Below are 18,224 nucleotides of genomic sequence, written 5' to 3' on the forward strand. Positions count from 1 at the left end.
CTGAACTTTCATACACGCGAAAAAGACGTAGGAGGAGACTCGCGAGAGAACAAGAACGATCGTTTTTTCTCGTAACTACAGTAATTACATCCGATTCCCGCCTCATTGTCCTCCGTCTGACGGACGCGACTTTCACTTAATAACCGCTGGACACTCGCGAAGACATCGATTAAGTTATCGGTGTTCTATTTGACAAAACCATTGAATTTGCCCAGAGAACGGCTTTCCCCCGATCAGCTTTCCTGCGCTCTTTTCGCACGGACGAGATCGGTCGAACAATAGAACGCAACAGGGCGTTGTACATAGGTACTCTGAAAGAATTATCGTCAACGATCAATTTGTTTTCAAATTTAAGCGCACCGTCGGCGACCGCCAGTACAGATGTCACGTGATATTAAGTAGGTACCTACATACAGTCGGCAACAAAAGTATTCGTACACCCTTTAAAATAGAACAACTTTTTTAAAATTGGTCCAAGTGACGTGGGTTTTTTCGTGAAGTTGGGAACATTAGTTTTGCTAGATGATGTGTAAACAAAATTTGGAAAAGTTGCAATTTGTCGGAATCGCAAAGAAAATAGTAAAGATTGCATTTTACAACTTTTTTCTTTAACGTTGCTATGAGATAGAAACGATTAAAAATGTTGAAAATTAGAATTATTCATTCTGTTGATCAACAGATTTCAATGAAAGTTTCGGTATGTACACAACTAATATAAATCTTGGGTATGTATTTATTAAATTTTCATTACAGCCTCAAATTAAAAAGTTGTAAAAAGCGACCATTACTATTTTCTCCGTGATTCCCACCAATTGCAACTTTTCAAATTTTGTTTACACATCATCTAGTAAACTAATGTTCCCAACTTCACAAAAGAACTCAAGTTACTTGGACCAATTTAAAAAAAGTTGTTCTGTTTTAAAGGATGTGCGAATACTTTTACGAGGATCGCCCTAGAAGAGAGGGCTCTTCGTAGCTGCATGTTTCCAGTCTACAACTCGTTTTACTTTCATACCGAACCCAATTGCACCATCGCCCAAAGGGGCTCCAGCTAACTGGATAACTCATAGGCTGCTGAGCGTTCCTTATACTGCACAATATTGTATTTTCTTCGCTTATTTTACATTTCGTTATGTAAATAAGAAAACACGATACTGTAAGTAGAATGAACCGAGTTGGACAGACTTTGATATTTCAGCGAAACTTTATCCTCGAAGCCGTAAAATCTCTCCGAACGCAGAGACTCGCGCGCGGTCGTAGCTCAGAGACTTCAACGATCGCATAAGAACGATTCACGGCGCGTAGCGGCGATGAAATCCCGGTGCGGCTCGAGAATCTCCAGGCGTTCAACTCTCCGACCTAACGTGAAATAGGCTCGATGCACTGATTGCGTCATTGAAACACTCGCGCTCGATTCTATTATCCAACCTTTATATGGTTTATTCGTGGTGCTTGCAAGAAGGGCGGGGCATCGCGAAATGAACAGAGTGAAAGCACAATGCGATGAAATCTTGAAAGATTGAACTCCGCGAATAGAACAGCGTTCCTTCATTATATTTTAGTATTGAAAGGTGTGTAGGTAGTGATTCGAATAATCTATTGGCCTTAATAAATTAGTCTGAGAGAAATCAAAATTTAGTAGAAATAAACGAGATTCTTTTAGAGAAATTTTCCAACGATTCGGTTGCGTTAATTCAGCTGACTTTCTACGTTCGAGCACTCGATAATGGAAGACAAAGGTGTAGATACATATGTATATTAATACAAAAGTACAAATGTCTTCTGTGAACGTAACGAGAGAAATATCTTCGATGAATTTTCTTTCCGATTTCACACAGGACTACAGGCGAACAATTTCACTGGATCACAATGCATTGTTGTTCGTCGAACGCGATCTTGACCCAGATCGAAATGATTTTTACGCGGTCCGAGGGGATGACAAGTACACGCGTCGTACGCAACGACTTTCTCCCGTGCGAATCTTCGCGGAAAATCTCAATGACTCGCGTCAGAGGTTGTGAATCAACTCCGGAAGACGTGGAAAAAGTGCAATTCTTTCCGAGAATCGTGTATTCAATGATGAATCGTCTATTGTAATCCTGGTGGCAACGGAGCGAAGATTTTGAACTGGATTATGGATGGAATACTTGCTCGTACGTCCTGGAAAGCAATTCAGAAAGCTTGCCGGAGTTGGTAATATCGCGGAATTTCGAAATTCCCGCTGAAATCGACGCGCGCGTTTCATTCATTTCAAGCAAAACTCTGCTCGAAAAGAATGTTTCTTTGTTTTGTCTAGGTGAATCGCGCGGAGGATGTTCTACACATGATGGATTCTGCATTATGCATGCCGTGCTGTCACCGAACCGTCTACTGAATGTAAAAGTCAGACATTCAGTTTCGAACTCTATTTATTATTTATTTAATGAATACTTTATTGAACGACACAGAAAGGGTCGATATCAAATTAATATTAGATCAATATCGTATTCGTAGAATCGATGGGAACGGATATTCGAGTGATTTCACGACGTAATTTCGCGACACAGTGGCAATGAAGGAAACGGAACGTCGCCCGATTACCTACAAATCCACGTGATTTACGCGAAGGAGCACACATGCACCTGCATACGAGCAACGGTGGCAGGATGACGATTCGATTTGCCTTTCGCATTCCAGTAGGTACTTATCGCGAGCTCATTCTTCCACCGATGGAAACCGTTAGTTTCGCGCGGACCCATGATGTTTACGCGACCACCTTCAGGCACGAGTTAATAGAAAGAAAATAACGGAGACACGCGTCATTCCAACGGAATAATTGTTTTAATTGACTGGGAGAGGAATTTCGGTTCGGAAGGTCATTTAAAAAAATGATATTGATTGATCGAATCATTAGTTTTCGGTTCAAGCAATTTCTTCGATGGTTAGCTTTGCTCGAAGCGTATTGCACGTGGCATCTGACCGCACGGAAAATTCCTCTTCGGGGCGTAGCGCTCGCATTTCAAATGCCACCGTTCCGGCCCCACGCTTTTCATCCTTCTTCGCAACGCGGCGCTACACTTCGTACGGCCTCCGTGCAATGCAGTTCGGAAACTAAAAGTAGCTACCATTTGTTTTTTGTTTTTTTTGTCCCACTGTTCCGACGGGACAGGTTCTCGTGAATTTATACAAGCAGCCGTTGCCTCGCGATTGGTCCAGCAAAAATGCTACCGAACGCTCGACTCTGAGATTGCGTCAGACTGGGCGGCGGGCAAGAATTCCGCCTAGAAATTACAACTCGAATGCCAGCACAGGAACCGATCGTTTCAGCAGTTACATAGCATTGATTTAATAATCTGGATTATTTCACAGGGGAATCTACGAGTTCGTTTGTAATTAATACCTGGTCAGTTAAGAATCGAAAGTAGAGGAACAATAACGACTCGCGGCGTGACGATTCTAGGTATTTCACCGCAAGAAAGAAGGTCTCGATCGTGCAAATCGTTCGCAGTGAAAATCCACAATTTGCCACGCAAAGACGGCGGTGCACTGGCGCGTGGAATCGATTAATCGTGCGCCGCGACGGTCAACTGGAGCACAAAATCGAACGCGAACCACGACGCACCGTATTGCCTCGAAGAGACTGATAAGCTCCGCGAGCAACGAGGAGTTCGACGATCTTGCGCAAACAGGCGAACAAAGGATCTTTTCTCTGCCTGGACGAGCGCAACCTCGGTACTCGATAAATCGAGTTTTACGCGTTTCTTGTTTACCTGTCGTATCCGAGAAGCCCTCAGACTGTATAGGTGTACGAATATTAGAATTATTCATCGTCTAGGTACATGGACGAGAAACAAATGTACTTCGTAGAGTCACGCGAGGCTCGTGAAATTCACCTGGAAAAGCCTGAACGATATACGCTCAGAGGACAAAGACTATATCCTTATTTAAAAAAAAATCTTTAAATAGTTCCCCGGTGTAAAGCAGGGCATTTATTTAAACCAATTGCAAAATGAATGGTTAAAATATATTTTTTTTAACAGAAATAATTTTTATTTAGTTATGATTTATTGAAAAAAGGTTGACCCTAAATTTCCAAAGTTGTAAAATCAACAAATTCAAAAATCATCAAAAATCCTTCGAGATACATTTATATATCGCTAAACAAATCCAAATTTGAACAAAATGCGAAATGGTGCTCCAAAAAGTGTTCGATTTCGCGTGGAATGATCCGCCTACCAAGCAACTCGTCGTTCGACGAGCAAGTAGCGCGTGTACCTGCGCATATTATAGATCTCCGAGTCTTCGACCGAAACACTTTTGCCACATCGAATATGTATAATCGGCAAAATGCGCGCGCGCGCGTCCTTTCACTTCGTACAAAATTTTATCGTCAAATTTTCTCTCATGAATTATTCGGGCGCGTTCGACCGCTCATTCGTCCGTTTACGTTCAGTATCCGACGAAAAAAATTAACGCTAGAACTACCGAGCAAGTCAAAATGACTTGTCAATACATTCTTACAACGGCCATTAAAATGTTATAACAATACATTTTCTCAGATCTTTTACACCTTTTATTACGATATGAAAGTGAAGAAATTAATCAGATTAAAATGTTGTAACAATACATTTTCTCAGATCTTTTACACCTTTTATTACGATATGAAAGTGAAGAAATCAATCATTTTATAAATTTTCACAATTTTCGGTAGTTCTAGTGTGGTAACCTCTTGCCTTATAACATCGAGTCAGACACGTGATGACGATTTCAAACTGGATTTAATAAACATGTATACTATTCATTTTCTTTGAGCCGAAGTGAAATTCCGTTTGATTGGTATTAATATTGTCCTAAGAATAAAATTCTTTTTCTATCTGGAAAATTATTAACAGTAAAGTAATTTTTGAGCTTACAGCTGTCAACAAAATCGTAAGGCAAGGGGTTAATAGTCCAATAGAAGAAACGGATCGCCCCGCGAGAACTTCTCTTCAGGCATCGGTCGTTTGAGAATCGACGACCACCGAAACGCGACGTACGAAACGAAATAATGATCGAGCAGAGTGTAGCAAGTAGGATAGAATACCGTATGGTCAAAGGCACGCTCGGTGACCGACTATTTTAACCTCTCTCTTCCTCCTTCTTTGTCGCTCTGCCATCTGGCCAGTCTGTCCGGCCTCGTTCCCATTTCTTCCACCTTGTATTTGGTCTTTGTATAGAATTATAGAACGCATCGACGAAATATGCGAGTCATTCGTGAAGGACGATACGATTTTGACGTAACGAGGCAACGAAGACTGTTCTTCGACTCACGCTTCTTTCCATGGAAGGATAAAACGCTTCGTGGTAAACGGACGATCAGAACGGAGGAAAATTCGCTGCTCCTCAGCAAAGTGCTAAACCCCGTTTAATCTGCGACCGCATCGCGAAACTCACCGGCGAAACTCTCCCGCAGCAGTGAATCTCTGTTTACGTCGCCGAGACCCCGGTGCGAGGAGTTGTTCTACCGCGAAGTGGGTACAGCACGGTTCAAGGTCTCTCTGGAGGCAACGACAGCAGAAACAGCTTCGAGAGTTTCTGCTCGTTGGGTTACGAGCGTTGATTCCGTGAACTCGAACTGAGAAAATAATGCCCGGACCGAAACGAGGAATTTCTGTCGACAGAATTTTTACGAAGAACTTGGTTCAGGGCAGTAGGCGGAACTCTCTGCATATACAGGGTGTCGCAAAATACCTTCGACTCCCAGAAATGAGGGTTTCCAAAGTCTCGAATAACATTGTTGCTAAGGAAATAGTTACTTCAAATCATCCCAGAAACTCCTCATTTCCGAGAGTCGAAACTATTTTGGGACACCCTGTACATATCGACGAAACACCTCGTAGAATGAGGGTTTCCAAAGCCTCGGATAGTATTTTTGTTAAGGAAATAATAATTTAAAATCATCCGGGAAACTCTTAATTTTCGAGAGTCGAAGCTATTTTTGGACACCCTGTACATATCGACGAAACACGTAGAATCGATTTGTTAACTCGTAACAGACAAGAATTTCATCTCCGTTAAACGGTCGTTGCTTTTCTCGCCGAGAACACGAACAATTTCCAAGTATTTCCGCGGTGAAAATGGCGCGGCGTCGACAAAAATGGCCACGTAACTCGCGCGTAGAGTGGCTCGTTAATCGCTCGAACCTTTCCTCTTCATATCCAAGCGGCAAGCTCTTGATTGCGTCACCATGGGCAGCGTAACGAGCAGAAAACAGGCGTGCTCCCGCGCCACGCGCTTCATCACGAATTCGACTTGGCCAGACGTGCTTTCCTCGGCGCGGGTTCACGGACAAACGCGGCGAGACTTCCGGCGACGAGGAAGTCGAGTGAAGATCCTTTTAGTGTTGCGATGAGTAATTCCGCGTTCCACGGTCGGTTTTCTTGGCCTGTGTACACGGATCGCTTTGGGAATGAAGTCGTCCCATTTGGTGCGAAACGTCAGATAGAAACTAAACTTCAGTCTCTTCTTCCGGAGGAACGATTCCTCTCTGTCATGGGAAAGGAGCATCGAACAGCTGAACGAAACTTGGTTAACTGAATTATCTTTAACATGCCGTACGAGCAGCACCGCGAATTTCGTGGGAGGAGTTACCGACTCTCTCTTCAAGAAGAAGAAAAATAAGATGATGAAAATGAAGGCGCATCGGAATACCGTTTACCGCTCGCGAATGGATCGCAATTACCAAACATCGCGGCGATGTACCGTAACGTTTCAGCCTCGATTCTATCCGGACGGCTGAACACGATATTCGTCTGACGAATGAAGCACGCACGATCGTGCGTGAGATATCGTTACACCAGACGTCCTTCAACACGGTGGATCCTTTTCGCGTTCTATTTCCAGTATATAGAGAAGCATATAAACTACAGAACGCGTTAGAGATTATATTGTATTATGCATTTGACTGTTGAGAGTACTAACTCATTTGTCGTGCGTACCAAAAGAAACCCGTTTAACCCTCACCTTAAGAAATGATATAATTCTGTCATTTATAGGTAAATTTAGCTGAAACTCCGTGTTTTTTATTTTAAAGAAATCGCAAATGTAACTATTTATCTCTCCGTTACGTTAATTTCTGACCACTGTGTCAATTTAACACCGAGGGACAAATTAAGTAACACGAGGGACGGATGGAGGTTAAACGAAAATAAAAAGAATAAATAAATAAATATATAAATGGGGCCGGATTCCTTTTCGGGCCAGTGTTGATACATACATATGCATGCGGCGAACAGAAAAGGAGACCGTCACCTACTTACACGTAAAATCGTTACACGGTGCCTTCGGACGACCTGCCGCGTCAGGTGGATCCTGATGACGAACATCGGCCTCGTGTGAACCGGTCGCACCGTTACGGTTCCCCATTCATACGGTGATAAAAGTCACGACCGAACCCGACTTCCGATGGGGATCGACCAAACACCGAGCTCCCTGCTCGTACAACACGTTCCCGAAAACCTCTATATAGAAATGCATCGGCTGTACGCATACCTGCGCACATATGTCGCATCCTGGAATTCGATCGAGCAACTTTCTCGATTCTTTCCCGTTAACACATTCGTAACCGGCAGTTTTGAGGCGAGACCCTTAACCGAATATTGTGTACAATTTTAAAAAGTCTATTGGTAAGCTGAATACCGCAAGGTTCTGTTATTTAAAAGTATTATAGATTGAAATTCAGGTTTTCTAAACGTTGAACAGCTTTAGCTAGCTGTTATATAAGAGAATATCTAATCTAACAAAAATTTTAAATCAAAGTAATTATTATCTTGATAAAAAGAAACGGGTGATGAATGATACTGATTTCTAAATGACGTAGAACTACGTTACCGGTACTCAGCTAATAATGTTTAAATGACGCAGGACTATGTTGCCGGTTAGGAATGTGTTAACAAGTAATACGTTAAAATTATGTTATATGATCGGATAAACGTTCGAGAAAAAGCGACGCAGTGTGTTTTAATTGAACTTTCAAACCGTCCATCGGCAATTTCTCTGCAAGCAAACGATCCAGTACTGTCCCGCTATTCCAGCGATCGATCGCGGTCCCGCAAAAACTCGAGCGACCAGCAGCGAATAGTAGAAGAAGCGGTCGACGGGAACGACGATCGGCCAGATCGGGTCGTTTGACGTAACAGTACGTCCCGAGCGTATTTTCATCGGATAGCCCCGGATGGAAAGTTTCTGCCTCGTCTGGTATCGCTGGCAGATCATCGGTTGCGAAACATCCATGAAACGGTGATCCGCGGTGAAATTGCAGCCAGGTCGTTTCGATGAGATGGCCTGTTTAAATGCAACTACGGGCAATCTTGCGAGTGGCAGAACTTGTAGAGCACGGATCCCAGTTTTATGGTACAGTACATCCTGCCAAGGACGCGAATTCTGTGAAACTAAGTGGAAAGCGTGACGTAAGGTTGATCTAGAAGAGGAAGTAAAGAACAACGGTTGGTTAAGCGCGTACTGGAGAAACCTCGAAGCAAATGAAAGAAGTTGACGTTTTTTGTATCAGTCCAGACCTAATCGGGTCAGCGTCAAAGAAGTATAGTTTTAAGAACTTGTTCGACGTGTCGCGATAATAATTTAATTTAATTTAATTTAGTTCATATAGGTGAAAACTCTTTTTTATAATATGTGATTAAATTATTACACACAGTATAGTGAGATATAACAATTTTAAGAATAGAATTCAAATAGATAATACCATGATTGTTAACCGAATTCTTGTAAGTCGACGCAAAGACGTATTCGCGTGTCTTGCGGTAATCGCAAGAGCAGCCGTAAATGCAAGCCTTCTGTTTGCATCTGGTTAGACGTTAAAAGGCATAATTGAACGTTAACAAAGCCGATTTTATCGAAGCGTTCAAGTTCACCGGCCGAACACCGACAATAGTCCACGGCGGTGTACGATCGCTTTACCGTTACGCTAACAGCCTTTTCTAGTGACAGTGCTTCGGTATTGAATCGGCGAAAATAATTGCGGAAGTTGGTCATCGAAGAATCGTTTTAGCGTTTCCTTATGCGCCCCGATGTAATTTCCCCCGCATGCTCGATCGAAGATGATTCTTAGCTTCCAGGATATCGACGAACATATCTTTCACTATCATTCGAATCCAACGACTCCTTTGCAGCACCAAAGATCATCCACGTTCGTTCTCGATTAAGTACAGCGTTTCTAAAATTTGCAGGTATCGACGTCACAGAAGTACCAAGCGTGCAACCGCTTCCCGCTGAAGGAAAGGACGAATCAAACGACCGGAAGTTCGAGTACCCGACCAAAGATCAGGATTCCAAAACTACGCTCGAGCCTAAGAAAAAACCTGTTGCGGACTTCAAGATCAAAACCGATCTAAAGTACCAGAAACCCGTCAAAGACGATGATTCTAAACGGGAAGAGGTTGAGTCCGGGGCGACGACATCTTGGATGTCTTCGACGAAGTCGATCGACGACACCACCACCACCACGAGCTCGATGGAAACGATGGGAATTACGGTTCCATTTCTATTTCGCGGTGAACCAATCGTACCCACGACTATTACATCCAACGTATCGTCCATGATCGATTCCTCGATGTCAGGGAACAAGAATCGTACAGGGGAAATGCACACGACGGAGGCGACGACAGCGTTCAGGGGCAGGGCGTTGAACATTTCTGCACCGGAACCAGCCAACTCGTTGCACTCAAATATCACGGATCTTAGCGACGTCAGTATGGACGACGATGACAAAGAAGTTGAAGGTTGTAGTTATAACTTAACCATCCGATCGTGTAGAAAATATTTCTTAAAAGAAAGAGCAGTTTAACCGATGAAGTCCACCGTCACAAAATTTTACCTTTTGCAGGGGGGGAGTACGTGGCCTCGCACAACGAAACTACCATGAACATCTCCTCGACTCTGCTGCCAGCGATGTTGTGCGTCGATGGGAATCGCACGTATTCCTTGGGCGAGAAGATCGTCAGAGGTTGCGAAGAGAAATGCGTGTGCGGCGAGGGTGGCGTGGCAATGGACTGCAAACCACTCTGCTCGTCGCCATATGTCAGAGCCAACAGAGGAATCGAGGATCCACTCTGTCAGGAGAAGCTGGTCAACGAGGAACCCTGTTGCGCGATTCTGGTCTGTGCCGCCGATTCCGGTGAGTCTTTCGGTGGTCCAAGCAACTGTCGTTCTAATCGTAACACAAAGAAAAACCTTGAATTCGAACGGTTCCAAACGATTTTTCGTTTTTTCCGTAGCACCTGAACCGGAAGAAACGTGTGTCTTCGAGAACAAGACGATCATGAGAGGCCAACGCGTCGAAGATGGCTGCTCCCGAGTCTGCGTCTGCGAAGTGGGCGGCAATTTGAAATGCCAACCGAGATGTCCACCGAACGAAACCACGTCTGCGACGAATCAACACGATCGTTGCGTTGTTCTAGCCGATCCAAGGTAACGGGATCTCGATAAGAAACTCCTAAATCGTCTTCTTCTCCAGCGACATTCGTATCTTCCGTTCAACGATCTTATTATCGTATGATATTTCAGAGATTCCTGTTGCACGATCACCCTCTGCGACGTAACCCTTGGTGATCACGAGATCAGACCAGAGATCTCCACCGATCTAACTGTCAACCTTACCGACGCAAAGGTACTCAATTCAACGGCGATTAAACTAAAATTGTCAACGAAAAACCCACAGGACGTTACCGTGGAAATATCGGACAAGAATCATGTATGGCGGCAGCAGAGGCCTGACAAAGGTGAGCTCTGAAAACTGCATATCTATTTCAATCAGACACAGTACACATACAGCAACAAATGAAACAATTCCTTCGTTACAGATGGTGTAATATCGAACCTGGAACCCGCGCACACATATTACGTCCGCGTAATCGAAGGAAGTCGAACCGGTCCCGCGCTGCAGGTCTTCCTTCCCGCGGAAGTGATCAAAACAAATATCTCGGAGAAGATCGGGGATAAAAATTCGTGCAGCCACAGGGGGAAGATCTACAAAGTAGGTGCGGAATGGTACGACGAGTGCATCTCTTTCTGCATGTGCGCCGAGGGTGGAAAGACCGAATGCGTCACGATCGAGTGTCCTACCGATTTTGGACTCGACGTCTTGGACCCCCACTGTTTGGACTGGGAGACCGTTCCGTCGGATTTCGTCTCGAAGCCGCCCCATTGCTGCCCCCAGGTAGGTAAATGTAAATAATCGGCGATCGTTACAGCGATTCGTATTTCCCGATCGCATTCGACTGCAACTAAAAACGATCTCCACACGATTCCAGGAAGTACGCTGCAGAAATAATGGCTCGTGCAATTACGAGGGCAAGACGTACGACAATTGGAGTGAATTGCCGACGAACGTGACCGGATGCGAGAAGAGATGTTACTGCGAGATGGGAAACGTGTCCTGCCAGGCTGCCTGTCCACCGGTCCCAGCGTTACCGCCTGCAAACCTACCCTGTCCCTCTTATCAGGCGGCTCTGGCACACCTACCTGGTGACGAATGTTGCATGGAATGGAGTTGTAACCACCCGTCCAGCCAGCTGCCAGGTAAATTCACGCTTCTGTATGCTGAAGTTGAGAAAAAGAGTTAACTCCCCGCTAATTGCAAAAAGATCGAGAATTTTGAATATAAGCATTTCCCGATCTTTCTTCTCGAGAAAAAAGCTGGAGGAAACTCGCTTGACTCATATGTATGTCCTTTGGAATTGTTGATGGTTTATTAATAAGATATGTACTGCATAAATACACCGTATTAGAGGCCGCAGTCTTCAAAGAGTAGAATTTTTGTCAAATCAACATTTGGTTCTCTGGTGGCGGTGGCTCTGGTAAATATGTCTCCGAAGAGAATCCGTTCGATTGGTAATGGGTGGTAAGGAATGGAAAGGGGGTGGAAGCTATTTGCCACGCGGACCTGACTGGAACTCTCCAGTGCAAATGTCAAGTGTACATACAATACAATACATACATCCATCCTGGTACACATCTCCACTCGCGTCTTCGCACATTTTACCGACGCGCACCGTAAACGATTTCTTTCACACTTTGCTCGATCAACGATGCAAACTTACTAGACTTAACGTTGAAACACTGTATATATTATCTACACATACCATTTTCTTTAATAATCCCAGAGAATTCCGCACAATACCTATCGTAGAACATCCCCTGCCTGTACCGTAAAATACACTTTGAAACACATTGCAGCGACCCGTCCAGTCACGAGACACCGTAAAATGTGCATGCTTTGTACGTCTACGCTTGTACCATGTGCTCGGATCTATCGCTGTAAATATGCATGGACAATTCGTATGGACAGCTCCTGTCGACCGCACCGTCTGATTCTCGGCTGCTCGACGACCAGCTCTGTGACATTGGACTTTGCTTATTGCAGGAACGAATGCGACGCCCGCGTTCCCCGGCCCCTTAGCCACAGACACGTTTGATCGGCGACCGATTGACGATAGCAAAAGACCGAATAACAAGTCGGGATCGGCCGGGCCCAGCCAGCAACCGGGACGTGCCACTTCCTCCTTGCGGGAAGATTCGACAGACGTTAACGCGAACACCGACATCACAACGACCCACGGACTCTTCCATTACCCAATGGACCCTGGACATCCCACCGTACCGTACAACGGACCCTACAGTCCCGACTATAAACCCACGCGTCCAAGCGTCGAAGACGTGTTTCATTTGAATCCTCACGCCCCCGAAAAGCCGTTGACACCGGTCAAAGAAAAGGCCAAGTCGAAAACGGACGCCAAGAAACCGGTCGAGCTTATCGCGAAACCGCACAAAGACGATTACTTCCCTGGCCCGCTGGCACCGGACAAATTCTTGGACAAGACCGTCTCGATCCCCGTACATCCGAACGAGAACACGCAGCATATTCTCGGACCGGTAAATCCGAATAAATTACCGTCGCCGCCAAAGGCTGGCCACGCGACCGATCAGCCTCAGTTCGTCCCGTTAAATCCACATCAAAACGCCGGGCCAGGATTCCCGTTTGTACCCACCAACGGCCAAAACATTCCTCAGAGTAGTTTCAACCCGCAACTGGACAACACCCAGGCTGGCCCACCTTATCGCGGCCCGATACTTGGTCCAGACAGCGTCGATCCGAACGTGATCATTCCCTTGAATCCGAAAAAGAAAATTCCCGCCAGCGACGCGTTCGATGGTGAAAAAATCAAGTCCCCGACGGGACTGCCCGGTCGACCCAAACAGGGCCAACGTGATCCCGAGCAGGAGATCCTTCCCGAGGAGCTCTATCATTTGATCAATCTGCAACACCCAGGCTTGGTTCACCTGGACCACGGCCCACCCGAGGGCCACTCGGGTTTGTACGATATCCACCAACAGATCTCGAATCAGAAACAGTCGACCACCAATCAAATACAGCCGGGATACTTCGGCGGGTCCGCGGCCGGCCCGAAGAAACCTTCGAAGCCGCACGTTTACGCGCAAAAGAACGAAAACGGCCAGACAACATATCACGTTCATACGCCAGACATACCGAGCACGCCTCAACAGATCGAAGAACTGTTAGCCCATATCAGTCAACACGATCCCAATCCTGGACCGTTCCAACACTTTCCCGGACAGCCAGCCATACCACATAATGGGCCGAGTGGCCCGCAGGCCACTCTGCCGCTTCACATTGACGCTCACATACCGCACTCAGGACTCACGCACTTGAACCACCCGTTCGCAGCACAAACGCCCAACCAGTCAGGTTCGTCCCTGATCAGCAAAACACTTTTACTTCGTCATCCATGGAATAGCTTGAACGGAATCGAGGAACAGCTTAGATCGTCTCTTCGTTTTATCGTTAAAAGTTCGACAATAAAAATGATATGTACATGTATTTCAACAGAATAGTTCTCAAGAGCATTCAAAGATTTAAAGGCAATGTTTTCGATCAAGTTGTTCGTACTACGTATAATACTCGGAAATGTAAGACATTCGAAAGGATCAAGCATCTCCAAAATTATTCGAATTCGAATTATACACCCACCTATAGTTTAATGCTACTGGCCTGGCTTCCTCTTCAGGTATGGATCACAATGTACCACCAGGTTTCCCGTTACCCGGTGCCATTCCCGGATTCCCAATTGGTTCCTCGTCAGAGGAAGTTACCGTCCAGATTCTCGAAGCCCTCGACGAGAACACCGTTCGTCTTATCTTCACTGTGCCGCAAGTCTTAGTGGGACTTCATGGACGCGTCGAGTTGCGATACACCAACGACAAAACGTACGTTCTATACGGTTAAAATGTAAAAGAAAACACCTAAACAGACTGTATGTATCTGCGTAGGAACTTCGATGTCTCTACCTGGAAAGCTCAAGTCTTCGCACCTCCGAACGACCTGATCGCAACACCTCAATTGGAGTTCGAGCTGGGCGATCTGAAACCATCGACGGATTACAAGGTAAAAATCACGGTGAAACTGAAGGACTTGGCCAACAGTCCCACGAGCAAGATCTATAGCGTTCGAACTCTGGAGAAACGAGCGGAAATAACCACGTTACCGCCTCAAATACCAATCGACGCCGAGCTCCAAGTAACGGAAACAAACTCCACTTGGATCAACGTAATGTGGAAGAAGTTCACAGAATACGAACTACAGTTCATCGATGGGGTTCAATTGAGATACAAGGAGCAAGACGGCAAGGTTTACTCCGGCACACCTTTAATCCACAGGGCGGTAACAAATTACATGATCGAGAATCTTAAACCGTCTACTATGTACGAGGTCGGCATCTTCTTTGTTCCCTTTCCGGGCCAGTTAACGGAATTGATCAGTGAAAAGACGGTAAGTATCTATAACAAATTTTTGTAGCTCTTGCAATGCAAACACTTTGCAAATTAGCTAACTGTTTCACTGTATGGTCTTTCTCGAAGATTCACGTGACCACGTCGATGGAACCAGACCCGTATTCCTTCGACGTCAGGGTAGAAATCAAAACGATAAAGTCAACGGATGTGGAAGTTACGTGGAGCGGGGTACCCTATCCGGAAGATAAATACGTAAACATTTACAGAGCGATCTATCAAAGCGACAGTGGTAAAGAAGACACGAGCACGTTCAAGATCGCCAAAAGAGATTCTCACGCGAAGACAGTCATTAGCGATCTTAAACCGGGCACCAGGTACCGTTTGTGGCTCGAAGTTTACTTGACGAACGGCAGAATTAAGAAAAGCAACGTCCAAGACTTTGTCACCAAAGCGGGTGTCCTCCCAGCCACCATTTCTCAGCAAGGTACGAAAGTAACTGTTAGGTATACGTTAAATAACCGAGTTAAGGGGAATATTTCAAATTTCGATTTCTACCTCTACACAGCTGGAAAACTTGCGTCCATACCCCTTCACGAGGGTGATTACTATGGCCCTTTAGTGGTGGTGGCCATCGTCGCGTCTCTCGCGATCCTCTCGACACTAATCCTTTTGATGATGCTGATGAAAAGGCGGACTAGCAGTAAAGCCGACATATCCCCACGTAAAACCACATCGGCCTACGACAATCCTTCCTACAAGGTAGAATTACAACAAGAGACTATGGGTAATTCACTCTCATTGTTCTAATACTATAAACCGATCTATTTCTCAGTCATTGAGAATACTCAGTGCTTAAAGTCGTAGAACGTTACGTTAATCCATCGCTCGTAGAATTTCCGCGAATGCAGGCATTTACAAATTCAGGTCATGTTTTAGCAGAAAATTTCGAACGTTCCAATTTTTCAGACTTGTGAAGATGCTGTGACGATATCGAACGGTAGGAACAAAAACACGGAACATGAAATGACTACTATGAACACTAATGTCAAGGAGTCCGTCTGAGGTCCTGTAATTTATTGAAATATATTTATTTATGCGAGACTACCATCGTGAACGAATTGGTGTACATTTCAATACTGGAACGGCGAAGAAACGATGAGTCTCGTATTGTTGCAACGTCAAGGATGAATGTAGAGAGTGCCTTGAAACACTAAAATATTATATATATATATATCGCGATGACGAGAAATTCTATTAATTTCTTGGTATTGCGGAAGGTTTTGCAGCTTTCCGCTTCTATCAGTGGAATCGCATTGTATTAAAACTTGTAAATAATGCTATACTTCCGACACTGCAGTCGGATCGAATTCAATTTCCTGTTCAAGATCATTTTAGATATGTGAAATAATCTTTTGCACCCAAATAACTTCGATCCGATTATAGTGATCGCGTTAGATGATAAGATATTATACTGTATTGTTAAGAATTGATACGCCTGTTTCGTGTATTTAATATTAACAATTAAGTCGTAACTAAGTAATTCTGGTGGGTCTCGATGGCCCAGCTGCGGTTTGTACAGTTTGCATTTACATTGTTAGAGATTTATATAATACATAAAATGTATTACACCGAATTCGAGTGTTTAATCGTGAATTGAGAGAAACCATTCTTAAAAGTAAAGAAATGTATTTATTCGTATCATCTTAATCTGATACATACATCGAGTAATGCTAACACAAATGGAATAAGGGACAAGGACTTATTCTATAACGGAGACTCTTATACAAGTGCTTAATAAACTGCACAAGTTTACACAATATAGAAAGTAAAATGGTAGTATTACTGTATGTTTGTCCATGTAACAATCATAATGTTGAGTATTATGGAAGTGTAACTGGTTAAGACTCTGAGCACAAAAGAATATACAAATTCTTAAAAGTATTTCTTCAGTTCAGATTCCATTTGAAGAGGATCTGTGGTCGGCGAGTGTCTGGAAACAGCTTTGCCTTCCTTATCAACAATGAATTTAGTGAAGTTCCACTTTATGCTGTCTGTTATGAATCCATTTGCCTGGGTTTTCAACCATTTCCATAATGGATGTGCAGTATCACCATTAACATCAACCTTTTCATAAACATCAAAAGTGACATCGTATTTCTTAATAAAATCTAAAATTTGCTCAGAGGAGCCTGGTTCTTGGCTACCAAACTGATTGGATGGGAATGCAAGAATCCTTAACCCTTCCTTCTGGCTGTACTTCTCATACAACTGTACAAGCTCTTTGTAGTTTGTGTCTGTTAAGCCACATTGGCTAGCAACATTGACAATTATGCACACATGCCCACGATATTTACTTAATGATACGTCATTGCCATGGATATCTCGAGCATGAAAATCATAGATTGTAGTAGCAGAACTCCAATCTTTATCTTGGTTAAAAACAGCAGGTGTTGTAGCAGCACACTGTTCCTCTTTATTATCTTCACAACTTTCTGCAATGACTCCAGTGGAGACCAAAAGCAGCAGACTTACCAATGCTATATGTATATATATATAAAAAAAAAAGACGAATTACATTTAATAATATACAACATAATTCACATAAATATATTCTGTGGTAGTAACATATCCTTTTGTTCATTCAAATGTAAACGTTCTTTGTTACAAAGCCGGTTTCGCGCCGCCGGCAAAAAAAGTAGCGAAAAACAAGGTGACCTCGAACAGTCCACTTGGTCGGCAAATAGTCCCAGATTAAAAAAAAAGTCTCCAAACAGAATATTGACGAGACATTATTATTTTGTGATAATATATTAAGAAGTGAAAAACTGCAATTGATAATAAAAATTGTTACTCACTGATCATTTTGTTTTCAAGAATGTGTTGCCGCACTGTGGAAATTTATCGGAGCCAAAAAACTGGCGTAATTGTTGGAAATTAATCAACTGGATCCAAGACGGTGCTGTGTCAGTAAACAATAACGAGTATAATACAGAAATAAAACTAAGTATTTCACTATAAATTTCCAATGAGGTCCGATGAAAACACCCAAACGCTTCGGCTCGTCGAACGTAAATGCGTCAATCGCGCCTTTGTCTAGAACTTTAAAGAAACTGAAAATACATTGACCTTTGTCCAGCTCCGTCCTTGAATCCGTGACATCATCGATTCGCGATACTCGCGAAATAAACCACTAAAATTATATCTAAAAGTTGTCCGTTCAAAACGCTAGCACAGCGGTATTTAACAGATGCTTATATTTCACAAAACTATCTATTGGTGGCTCAGCAATATAATTCTACGCGAAAAAACGAGCTTCAAACGTGTAATAAACAGTGGTCAACATGTTATAACATTTGATACTCGAGTTTCACCTTCTGTGTCAACATATACATCATGTTCAAAAATCACTTTGAATCAGGAGCTCCCTCTTATGTCCTGAT

The 18,224-nt window shown here is 43.9% G+C and overlaps 2 protein-coding genes across 2 annotated transcripts in view; one reads left to right on the top strand and one right to left on the bottom strand.

The window, feature by feature from the left end:
* LOC107194836 (putative epidermal cell surface receptor) overlaps positions 1 to 16,031 on the top strand; it is a 19,725-nt gene extending 3,694 nt beyond the window's left edge. Inside the window, exons 2-13 of the mRNA XM_015584541.1 lie at positions 9,204 to 9,755; positions 9,860 to 10,150; positions 10,251 to 10,443; positions 10,540 to 10,754; positions 10,836 to 11,191; positions 11,286 to 11,553; positions 12,398 to 13,741; positions 14,061 to 14,259; positions 14,323 to 14,821; positions 14,911 to 15,268; positions 15,350 to 15,543; positions 15,751 to 16,031. Of these exons, the coding sequence (XP_015440027.1) occupies positions 9,204 to 9,755; positions 9,860 to 10,150; positions 10,251 to 10,443; positions 10,540 to 10,754; positions 10,836 to 11,191; positions 11,286 to 11,553; positions 12,398 to 13,741; positions 14,061 to 14,259; positions 14,323 to 14,821; positions 14,911 to 15,268; positions 15,350 to 15,543; positions 15,751 to 15,846 (4,565 nt within the window). The 3' untranslated portion in view covers positions 15,847 to 16,031. The remainder of the gene's footprint in view (positions 1 to 9,203; positions 9,756 to 9,859; positions 10,151 to 10,250; positions 10,444 to 10,539; positions 10,755 to 10,835; positions 11,192 to 11,285; positions 11,554 to 12,397; positions 13,742 to 14,060; positions 14,260 to 14,322; positions 14,822 to 14,910; positions 15,269 to 15,349; positions 15,544 to 15,750) is intronic.
* Positions 16,032 to 16,453: 422 nt separating this feature from the next.
* On the bottom strand, positions 16,454 to 17,972 carry LOC107194735 (probable phospholipid hydroperoxide glutathione peroxidase). Its single transcript, XM_015584408.1, has 2 exons — positions 17,640 to 17,972; positions 16,454 to 17,321 (listed from the first exon to the last, which is right to left on the bottom strand). Exons 1-2 carry the CDS (start codon positions 17,644 to 17,646, stop codon positions 16,717 to 16,719), a joined length of 612 nt encoding a protein of 203 aa, XP_015439894.1. The 5' UTR covers positions 17,647 to 17,972; the 3' UTR covers positions 16,454 to 16,716.
* Positions 17,973 to 18,224: the final 252 nt, after the last annotated feature.

This window comes from Dufourea novaeangliae, unplaced genomic scaffold (assembly GCF_001272555.1).
Source record: "Dufourea novaeangliae isolate 0120121106 unplaced genomic scaffold, ASM127255v1 scaffold8, whole genome shotgun sequence".
NCBI classification, from domain to species: Eukaryota; Metazoa; Arthropoda; class Insecta; order Hymenoptera; family Halictidae; genus Dufourea; species Dufourea novaeangliae.